Genomic DNA, 11,276 nt, shown 5'->3' on the forward strand with positions numbered 1-11,276 from the left:
ATTTGTTTTTCCTCTTGCAGTGCCTCCTTGGGCTCTCGCTGTGGAAGGGTCTGCACCTAACTGTAGATCTGTGCTGTAGCAAAGTCATGAAGAGATTTGCCAGTGAGTGAATCTGTGCACCGAACCCCTTATTTAGTATCTGTGAATCACTGCCCACTTCAGCAAGGCAGGTGATTTCTGGGGAACAGCTTTTTTTCACACTTTTAAGGTAATTTATGGTTTTGTGAGGCCCACTCAGTGATTCTCATTGGTACCATGTTGTTTGCGTTTGTGTAAAGCTTGGTTTCCTGCTCACGTTCAGAGCAGGTTTTGCAGGCAGAGTAATAAGCAGGTGGTCCTCTGCTTGGCAACGGGAGCCTTTGTGGCAGCACCAGGAGGATGAATTAAAAATGGGAGCAAATCCCTTCCCACTGCTGCCGATTAACCCCCTCTGGCAACTAAGCATCATCACAGCTGCTCACTCACCACCACCTCCTGGTGGGAAGGAAAATAGGAAAAAAGGAAAAAAGTAAAACCTGTGGGTTAAAAGCAGTTTAAGAATGGAAGCAAAGTAAATATAATAATACTAATGATAGTAATTGCAATGAAAGAGAGAGGAATAAAACCCAAGAAAGATGAGTGATGCACAGTACAGTTGCTCACCACTCACTGACTGATGCTCAGCCCCTCCCCCAGTGATGGGGGATGAGCATCAGCAGCTCCCAGTCAACTCCTCCTCCTCCCCTCCATTTATATACTGGGCAAAATGTTCCATGGTGTGGAATATCCCTTTGATCAGTTTGGGTCAGCTGTCCTGGCCATGCTCCCTCCCAGCTTGTGCACCTTCTCACTGGTGGAGCATGAGAAACTGAAGGGCTTTGACTTAGAATGGGCACTACTGGATAACAACTAAATAATCAGTGTATTATCCACAATATTCTCATATTAAATCCAAAAAACACAGCGCTGCAGCAGTCTCCAGGAAAGCTAACTATCCCAAAAATCAGGGCATGCACATATAGCCCCAAGGACGTGTGTGATCTCACTTCTGTCAGCACTCAATGTGGAGGAGACACACGTCTGTGGCGCACCCACCGGAGGATGACAAATGCTGCACAGCAAGTCTTGGGGAGGGGATGTCATCATCTGCAAGGAGATGCTGGTGTACCAGAGTGAGATGGGAGGCTGTCTGGGTGCTGGGGTCCCAGCCACAGCAGGGCAGAGAGAAGATTCTGGGCTGTTTAGTGGCTGGCGGATGTGGAGGTATTGGCGTGGTTGCTTTAGCTGGGTGCCAATACACATGAGCCTCCATCAGTGAGGGATACTGGGCGGCATTTTGGGACTGTTGAAAGCGCTAGCAGAAAATACACTGACCTGTGATGGGCAGAGAGACTTCAGCGCTTTGCCTCCACCTCCTGGCCAAGAAGATCCAGAGAGCTTTACGCGTCTTGTGCCGCCCACCTCACCCTGCTTGTTGACTGTGGATTAAGGGATATGGGGAACAGCAGGCACGGCAAATTCCCTGGCAGGAAGGGGCTGGGGATCAACTGCATCCTTCTCGTGCCTGTGACCTGGCACCCAACACACCACGGGTGTCCTAGATCCGTGTTTCGGGTGCTCTCTGCAAAATCACAGGAGATTATGAAAATGCCACGCGAAGGAGGACGGAGGCATAAATGAGGTGTCTGCCCAGTGTGTGTTTCCCGTAACACGGAGAGCGCCTCCAGCGAGCTGCCGTGACCCCAAACCCCGGGGGGCACTGCAGGGCGGCAGCCCTGGCGGGCTGAGGCGGGCGCAGGAGGTGGCGGTGCTGCTGCAGAGGGGCAGGGCCGAGGGCTGGCGGGGCAGCGGGGCTGAGGCGGCCGGGCACGCGTGGCACCGGCCCACCGCAGCGTTTGGTGCCACACGGGAACGCCGGGAGCCGCGGCCGCAGCTGCTCGGCTCTCCCGGGGCCGCTGCTCCGCCCAGGGGCGGGCTCCGCGCTCTCCCGCCTCCGACGAGCTGCCGTCCCCGCCGCGGTTCCCGCCGCCACCGCCATGGAGGAGCAGAAAGAGAACCGCCCGCAGGCCGCCCGGGACGAGGCGGCGGCTGCTCCTGCAGCACGCCCGCCGGTGAGTGCGCGGGGCGGCGGGGGCGGTGTGGCCGGGCCGGGCCGAGCCGAGCCGAGCCGAGCCGGCCCGAGGCCGCGGCCCCGCGCCCGCTCGCCCAGGGGGCCCGGCTGCCCGCCCGCCCGCCTCGGGCCTCGGGCCTCGGCCCGCCCGGCCCTGCCCCGCCCCGGGGCTCGCCCGCCCGGGGGGCGCCGCCGCTGCCGCACCGTGTGCGGGCCCCACGAAGGCCGCGAGCAGCGGGCGGGAGCCGGGAAGCGCCCATAGTTTTCCCTCTCGTTTAGTGCTTTGTTTATCTTGCACGCATTGGGCACCGGCCCGCGTGTGCATTCTGGTTAATTCAGTCGTCGAGAGAAATCTCGCTGCTCCTGAAGGCTTTGCCCGTTTGCACCAGAGAACTCTTTCTGTTGAGATTAGGATGCGTACTCAAGTTTTGTCTCCAAGCGCTGCTGTTCGACATGGCTCAAGACATGGGCATTAGTAGCTCTTCATTCTGTTTGTTGCTGTTTAGGAAAACATTGTTTCAGAGCAGGCTTCAGTATTGATTCTCTTGCCTATATATAAACTAGTTCACTCAGTTTGATCATAAGTGTAACAGTGTGATGCTTTACTGCGATCTGGTGCCAAAACGAGCTGTGAAATGCTCAAGCATCTTGTTTTGAAATTCTTAAATGACTTCCTGATTTCTCTCTTTTCTAGGGTAGACAGCATTGTAGGATCAGTGATCAAGAAACTAATGGCAAAACCTCAGCTGCCAGTTCAAACGACTTCAGCGATCCGATTTACAAAGAAATTGCTATAACCAATGGTTATATCAACAGAATGACCAGAGAAGAGCTCAGGAGTAAACTCGCAGAGTTCAAGCTTGAAACCAGGTGATTTGTAAACATGTTGATTTGTCTTTGAGAGCAGTAGAGTCATGAGGGATGATTTTTTTAAAGCTTAAAAACTCAGCAGAAAGTGAAAAGCAGACTCAGCGCCAGACACCAGTTGTTTTATGTGCGATCTTGTTGCAGCTTTTTTGTTGTAGGATTAATGCATACTGCTTAATGTGTGCTGTCTCAACTGGCAACCCAAAGAAATGCAAGAATACATAACTGAAAGGTACTTCTCATCACTTTTTGGTCAAGGGGGAAAGAAGAACTGCTGTGGTTCTCAGGTGTTGCTGCAGACCTTCATCATACAGCAACTTGCTTCAGAACATTCATATTTTTATTTAGTGTACCAGTACAGATCTGATACTTGCTACAAACCCTGGTGATGGGGCTCAGGATTTAATCACTGCAGAGGAGAAGTACCTTTAGAGGGAGAGTTTGCTGCTCTGAATATGTGTACTAGAAAAATGTGAAAAAATGAATGTATTATAAGCTGGATTTGTGTTCACTGGAGCAGAGGCAAGGGAGTATAGTGTAGTTCCTGCTGTACTGAAAATGACCTTCAAGATTAATAATTCTGTGGCCAGGCAAGATATTGAGATATTGTGTAGAAGGTCAGCTGAAAAAAATGGTGTGTTGTTTCTGTAGGCAGCAGGAATGAGGAAGTAGTGCTGGGGAGTTGGTTGGTTAAATTAATTTAGTGCCTCATGAGGAGAAAATCTTGCCATGTGAATTTATTTATAGCCACATACCTCTTGAAAAGCAGGATCTTGACCAGAAGGTTTTTCTGACAACTGAAATCTCAAATACTTTAATTGAGTTATTCAAGCCGAATTTAAAATTTAAATTTAGAAAAATCTAAGATGTGAACGTTTAAGATGGATTCTGTGTTGTCACACAATGCCACTGATGCAGAAGGGCCTCAGGCATGAATCACTTCAGGTAGAGGGGAATGAATACGGGTGCAGCAGTACTTCTTCCAGGGCCAGAGGTCAAATCTGCAAAGACATGAGCTTTGGAAAGGCTTTGGATACCGAGTCTTGCTGAAGCAGAGGTGACTGCAGAGTGTCTCTGTGCCATGCTTCCCAGTCTGTCTCTGGTGTTGTACTGTGAGGGGTGCCACAGCCTCTGGGTTATCCCAGAAGTGGGGTTAACGTGGTGTAGATAATGGGGCTAACACTTCTCTATGAGAAAGGGGAATTCAGACTTCACATGTGCTGCTGTTCAAAATGAGGTTAAGAAGTGTTGAGCTTTCAAATGTTAAATATAGCTTCAGTTTTACAGCAAGGAAGTAATTAAACAGGAGTGTGATCTTTGTCACTTTCCCTATTTCTTTAGAGGAGTGAAGGATGTACTGAAAAAGAGATTGAAAAACTATTATAAGAAACAGAAGCTGATGCAGAAGGAACACATTAGTGGAGACAGCTGCTATGACTACATCTGTGTTGTTGACTTTGAAGCAACTTGTGAAGAAGGAAATCCGCCTGAATTTGTTCATGAAATAATTGAATTTCCTGTTGTCTTGGTAAACACACGTACCCTGGAAATAGTAAGTAATCTAATGGCTGTGTTGGTCTGATGTTTTTTGAAGTAACTTGTTTGCATCAGAAAGTCTAGATTAGTTTCTAAGTAGATGTTGAACTTCATTAAAAAGAGCATGCTTTTTTTTTTCATAAGGCTTTATCCTCTGTGCCTCTTAGGTACGAACAAAACTTTCTCTTCTGAAAGCATTTTCCAAATGATCATCCAAGTAGATCATTCTCCTGCTGTTGACTCCCTCTATTGATATGAATTTCTCAGTTGTCCATGTATGTTCCCTCCTGCCCTTTCTTTCTTCTGCTTTAAGTCCCACAAATCTGTTTCTGGGACTCAAGGCATTCATCATAATCAAAAATTATCAATTCTGTGGTCCTGTGTGAGCAGTCTAGAAGACACTAATGCAGAGGCCTGGAAAGTGAGGTTGAGTGAACTCCACTTCTTGGCAGGCTCAGCTGTCTCCACATTGTACCCAACAGGCTGACAGCTGTGTAACCTGATTTTAAACACACTTCACAGGCATTTGGTAAGCCTCAAGTGCTCTGTTGCAGTACAGCTTTCTTTTAGGACAAACTACCTGCTGCTTAACTGAAACAGTCACCCAGTGAAACAGAGGATGTGCACACACCTCTGACTAATGATTCATTTATGAAGAACTCTTAATGGAAAGAGGATTTCCAGTAATCATTGTGATGCTACAATAAAGAATTATTAACAGCAGGAAAAGGAGTGTGCAGATTACCAGGATTGTTTTCATGGCTCTTAGAGTGTTTTTTTTTATTTTGTCCAAAAGGTTTTGTATAACAGCAGGGATTTGGGGCTTTCTTTTTTCCATGAAACTTGCCTTCAGTCTTCACTCTTGTGTTGCTCAGTTTCCCAGAGTGAGATTTTGTTTGTCTCTGCCTGGCTGGCATCCAGAGGCACTTGCCTGCAGCTTCTGAGGTGTGTGGCTGGTTGCTTTCCTTGAATTGCAGGTGAACCTATTTGCAGGTGCACCTAAAAAACCTCATGCCTCTCACTTAATTTTAATCACTTCCACTCTTCCCAAATTCTCTGCTTTTTTGCAGAAAAAAGTCCTTTTTCCCTCTTAAATCCACATTCCCACTCTTTGGTGGCTGCTGGCCGAGAGGAAGGCCACGTTCTGGTTGGAAAGCCACCTGTCCTGTTAGGAATCTGATGGTGGCCAGTCAGGAGGCTCCTGCTGGCTCAGGAGGTGCACATTCCTTTTTGCCTGCAGCAGGACAAGCAGCTGCTGTTGCCTTTGGGCTGCAGGCGAGCCAGAGAATTGCCTTGCAGGCTGCAGAGTGTGCTGCAGCTGAGCCATTGATTCTCCTGTTACAGGAGGACACCTTTCAGCAATATGTGAAGCCAGAGGTTAATCCCAAGCTTTCAGACTTCTGCATCAGTCTGACAGGAATAACCCAGGTAATTTGCACTTTTGTTTCTTCAGGAAGAAATAGGAAAAAAAAAGGGGGATATGTTGTTGATGTGTTCAGACTGGAAACCTTAAATGCTAGTCTTTCATGGTTATTTTTCTGTAAGGCCTATTCTCTTAATCCTTGTTTTTCCCCTCTCCCAGTTATCACAGAGCTGATTTCATTAAGTTGGTCATTTTGTTGGGAAGAATATTCTCTTTTTAATTAATGTGGAGAAATTTAATCTTTAGTAGGGCAAAGGACCTTTTGAATTGTATCAGTTCCTCTCCTAATATTTTTGCTCTGAAGAGTTTAGAGTCTTAGGATGGCAATGGCTTGTGATAAATGACTTAAGAAGAAGCCTGGGAAACAACCTCAAAGGTTTTAATCCAGGTTTAACTACAGACTAACCTTGTTACCTTTACAGAAGCTATTAGAGGCTGACTCTTTAGCAGAGCTGTTGTGGTGCTATTTTTTCAGTTTAGAAAAACCTGTCCAGTCATTTGTTAATGTGTAATCTGCTTTTGTAAAGATTTAGATGAAGCCAAGTTTTTAATTGCCCATATACCAATACAGTTGATACACCTAATGCTGAGGGATTTTTTTCTGAAAAAATGTTCCTTACTTTGTTGGGTTTTAGTTTTGTTGTGGTTTTTTTTTTCCCCCCTTAGGACATTGTTGATAAAGCTGATATTTTTCCTCAAGTTCTGCAGAATGTTGTAGAGTGGATGAGACAACGAGAACTGGGAACAAAGTACAGCTATTCCATGTTGACTGATGGGTATGTCCTTATGCAGCCTTCAGCACAATCTAAAACTGCAAAACCACGTTTAATATTTGTGAGAGCATTGCTAAAGATGGATCAGGACACTGCCATTTTGCTGGTTTTATTTTAATTGAAGCTTTTGTTAAAATTGGTAAAGCTGAACTGAACTATTCAAAATGAAGCTTGAATCCATCAGATGGCACCGTTTCTTTCCTAGTGGTCTGTATGCAACAGAGTGATGCTGGAGACTTTATACTTTGTTGCTGCTGTAATTCTCCATTTATATCTAGCACGTAATATCTGAAAATAACACTCTGCAATTTTTAATGTTTAACCTATAATTACATTGCTATCTTTGGAAGCAACAGTGAATTAAAAAAAGGAAATGCTAAAGCCAACTGATGCAAGACTGGTTATGTTACTGGGTCTCTGGAATTCCCCTCCAGAGGAATCCCCTCAGTGAAATTCCTTAAGGAAAACAGGTGCATTAAAATATCTGTTGTATAGGTGAGACTGCATAGACAACTAGAAGAGATGGGGAAAAAAAGCTTTACTTTAGCTTGCAGTTTACAAACTTGTTGGGGTGGTTCCCTTCAGGAAGGCAAGCTGCTAAATAAATAGGATTATAATTTCCTCATATTTTCATAGAGATCTGGTTTCTCATAAAACTTGGTGCAGTCTAGTTTCAATAACCTACCTGAAGTAGAGAGATCAATGCATTCCCAAATAATCAGGAAGATTTAAGGTGTTGCTTGCTTCCCCGAGGGCTGTGTAAGCATCTGATTTATTGGCAGTTTTCAGTGTTGATGTGGTAGTTGGTGTGCTGGTTTTTGTCCTAACCCTTGTGGACCTGAAACCATCCTGGTAAAAATTTTGCTCCTGTCATTATTTTTTTCCCCATGATTAACAGATTCATATAAAAAAATTCTTTACCAGGATTACAGCAAATGAGCTTTTCCTAAACTGTTTTCATTCTACTGATCACCAGAGAGACAAGACAACTTCTAGTTCTACACCAGTGCAATATGTAGAACACAGGATTATTTATGACTAATGTTTTCCTCTTTTGACTTTCTAAGATCTTGGGATATGAGTAAATTTTTGAACATCCAGTGCCGTATAAGCCGTATCAAATACCCTTCTTTTGCCAAAAAGTGGATCAATATTCGCAAATCATATGGGAACTTCTACAAGGTTTGTACAAATTGCTGTTTCTCTTACGGAAGTTTTGGTTTAAAAGTCTAGAGTGGCCTGTTGGGCTTGTCATCTCTACTTCTGTAGTATAAAATTATAGTACTTGAACTACTTGCCTGGTGCCTGATTTTCAAATGTGTTTCATGTGCAGATCTCACTTCACTAGCTGAAGATCATGTAATTACTGCATTTTGATTTTAATCTTGCTTTTAAGAATCGGGTTGTGCTCCTTGAAAGATTGTCTAAAAATGTTACACCGCTCCTCTTTGATCAAGTAGTTCAGCTGAAAAGACTGTCTTCATTTTTTGATTATTTTTTCCTGTTGTCATGCAATACACTACAAAACTAATTTCTCATAGAATCTTGACTTTTGACAGTATAATGGAGGCAGAGAAAGATTAGGATGTATCTACAGTGGAATCAAATTGTCAAGAGAAAAGTAATACTGAGTTCAGTGCTGGGCCTTATTGCTGCTTTCTGTCAGACTACCATAAAATGAGTTATTGGAGATTCTAGCAAATTACCAATCAGCCTATACTAAAGTACTTTTTTTTGAAAGGGATTTCAGCCTAGCTAATGGTATTCATTTGAAGGGTTTTTTCATCCTAAATGTAACCTCTAGATAAAAGAGAGATTGACATTTAATTAGGGAAGAGCTTTACTTTGAGCTGGACAAATATTACAGGGTTGCTGTAGGTGTTGCTGATCAGGTCCTGTGAAGGCTGAAGGCATTCAGGAGCTTGATGTCAGTGAGAATCAGGAGCTCGGTGCATCTGTAAACACTTAGAATTTAAAAGGAAAGCCAAACTCAGATTCCCTCTGCAATGTCACTGTTTTTTGTTTTTCATAAAGATGGTTAAATATTACAGTGCCCTGCATGGGGTCGCTGGGGGTGAGAGAAAGACGGACGAGAATCTTGTTTCTTGATCAGAAGGCTGGATTTATTGATATATGATATATAATACATTATTACTATACTAATAAGAATAAAGAGAGAAGTTGCAGATGCTGCTGCTAGGCTAAGAATAGAAAGGAAGAATCTATAACAAAGTTGTGTCCAGGGACTCTGTCCCCAGCTTGCTCCTGTGATTGGCCCTTAATTATAAACATGGGAACGTGAACCAATGACAGGTGCATCCTATTGCATTCCACAGCAGCTGATAACAATTGTTTACATTCTCTTCTGAGGCCTCTGCCTTCCAGAAGATGCAGAAATCTGAAAGAAAGGATTTCTGTGAAAAAATGTCTGCGACAGTTAAACTTGTCTAGGTCACAGCTTCCACCCTTGCCAGCACAAGTGTATCTTGAGCTGATGCTGGTCAGAGGCTCTTGACCCAGGTCTAGACAAAATCCTGTTTACTATTTCTCCTCTGTAAAAATGAGAGTCTCTGTCTCACCAAGGTGCTTTGAAGTTAAATGGTAAGTGATCTGACAGAAGGCAACATGAAAGTCATTTGTGACTTAAGTAGGCTTAAAATCTGCATATGTTTCTACTGCCCCCTGTTCGATTAAAAAGACTTAGTACCAACCTAATCCTTGAATGTTACTCACTTTCTCCATCAGGTTCCTAGGAATCAGACCAAGCTGACAATCATGCTTGAAAATTTGGGCATGAGTTATGATGGGAGACCTCACAGCGGACTTGATGACTCTAAAAACATTGCAAGGATCGCCATAAGGATGCTGCAGGATGGCTGTGACCTGCGGGTGAATGAGAGAATTCACGGTGGACAGCTGATGACAGTCTCCTCCTCAGGCCCCTTAGAGGGAGCCCCTGCTCCACAGATGCCCCGCTACAGAAACTAGCAGAGATCAGGGCTCTGCCCCGGGGGCTGCCCTCACATACCCGCTAAAGACTCCAGAGCTTGTTAAATGGGCACCTCTGCCAGCTTGTCTGCCGTGCAGAATCCTAAAGCACCTTAACTAATCATCTCTGTTGAAATAAAGAGGAGCATGGAAGCTGTTTGTCCTTTGAAGCCTATTACAGCAATTTCTTTTTGTACTGGTGACTTCTGCTAGCAGTGAGGTTGATATCTGGAATCCAGACAAAGTGTTAAGCTTTTAAGAAGGTGTAATTTGAGCACCTGCTAAGAGGGATTGGGCCTGTGTGCTGCTGTGCCACCCCAGCCTGTGGGCAGTATTTGTTACTGTGATGTACTCCAATGGTATCCAGCATCTATCTGCTTATTCATTGCACACAAATAAGCCATTCCTGGAAGAACTGAAAGAGCAGTGGTTGGGCTGGCCCTTCCTGATGAGGCACTCTGCTAAGGGTTCCTAACATTTTTTTTATTTTTTACAAAGTCTAGAAGAAATTGGTGCGCATTCATCAGTTCTAAAGCAGTAGAGGAGTACTCTGTTGTTTGAGGTTCTTCTTTAAGGGACATGTTTGTCTGCTTCCCCATCAAATGGAAGATCTGAGTGTTGAATAAAAATTTCATTAGTGTAGAATGATGGTATTTTTCTATTGTTTCTTTAGATTTCCACTTTAAGGATCCCATCTATTCCTGCAAAGTTGCCCTTCATTGAATGTTGTTTTTAAACACCATCAGCCATTTGCACTTAAAAATGAGTGAAGTAAAAAGTAAGTTGAAAACATGCCAAGTTATCAAAATCTCATGCTCTGTGATTATTACATAAAACAAAACAAGAAGCTTCTCATTCATGGCTAAAGACATGTTCTGCTATTTTTGGTATCTTCTTGTGCTTCTGCCACCATGGAGCTATGCCTTTATTACAAAATCTAGCATTGGAGGATTAATGTGATTTTATTGTTAAAGGCCACAGTTAATTACTAGCAACTTCTGCTTACTCCCCAGGCCTCAGATAAGATGATATTCAAAAGAGGCCAAAGTGCTAATTTGCTTTGTCTCTGAGGGCTGTTACAAAGTGCACCATTAATGTGATCAACTTTGCATTAGAATGGTTGTTCTGAAAAGTGAAATAATGTATTTTGGTTGCTCTTGGTTTGAAAAAAAAATAAAATTTGCTATCCCTGTATTACAATTCACCCTTTTTACCACCCACATTCAGGCCACAAAATAACCAATTAATCAACTTTGTTAAGAACACTGACTGTTTGACTAATCCAACTCCTCCCACCCCTGCTTTACTCTTCTGACTGTTAAACTGCATCAATGGAACTGTGAAAACTTCCATTTTAAATTCATGCAGGAGGGAGAAGTATTAGTCAATTCTCAGTTGCTTCATACGATCTCTTTCTTGAGTCACAAATTTGGACAGTCATAACTGCTTCAGAGTTATGGTTTTTGGTGGTGTTTTTTTTTTTCCCCTGAAAGTTTGGTCTTTTGTTTGTTTGGGGTTTTTTTGCATGAAAGCAGATAGTTGCTCTCTTGTAGAGAACTTTGTTGAACTTTATAGTTGTTTTTCCTTTTGTAGCCCTACT

The 11,276-nt window shown here is 43.8% G+C and overlaps 1 protein-coding gene across 2 annotated transcripts; it reads left to right on the plus strand.

The window, feature by feature from the left end:
- Positions 1-1,986: 1,986 nt before the first annotated feature.
- On the plus strand, positions 1,987-10,870 carry LOC131084011 (3'-5' exoribonuclease 1-like). 2 transcript variants are annotated; one of them, XM_058025087.1, is made up of 7 exons: positions 1,987-2,090; positions 2,784-2,959; positions 4,298-4,508; positions 5,837-5,920; positions 6,582-6,691; positions 7,756-7,870; positions 9,434-10,870. In XM_058025087.1, exons 1-7 carry the CDS (start codon positions 2,016-2,018, stop codon positions 9,674-9,676), a joined length of 1,014 nt encoding a protein of 337 aa, XP_057881070.1. In that variant the 5' UTR covers positions 1,987-2,015; the 3' UTR covers positions 9,677-10,870. The 2 variants fall into 2 exon arrangements, with proteins under 2 accessions (XP_057881070.1, XP_057881071.1); XM_058025088.1 differs by having other exon boundaries at positions 2,789-2,959.
- The last annotated feature ends 406 nt before the right edge of the window (positions 10,871-11,276 follow it).

This window comes from Melospiza georgiana, chromosome 5 (genome assembly GCF_028018845.1).
Source record: "Melospiza georgiana isolate bMelGeo1 chromosome 5, bMelGeo1.pri, whole genome shotgun sequence".
In the NCBI taxonomy this organism is placed as follows: Eukaryota; Metazoa; Chordata; class Aves; order Passeriformes; family Passerellidae; genus Melospiza; species Melospiza georgiana.

Bases quoted from the DNA above. Each gene is read 5' to 3' on its own strand.
- LOC131084011 (XM_058025087.1), top strand. From the start codon at position 2,016: ATGGAGGAGCAGAAAGAGAACCGCCCGCAGGCCGCCCGGGACGAGGCG. The intron at 2,091-2,783 runs GTGAGTGCGCGG...TCTCTTTTCTAG, and splicing joins CTCCTGCAGCACGCCCGCCG to GGTAGACAGCATTGTAGGAT. The intron at 4,509-5,836 runs GTAAGTAATCTA...CTCCTGTTACAG, and splicing joins ACACACGTACCCTGGAAATA to GAGGACACCTTTCAGCAATA.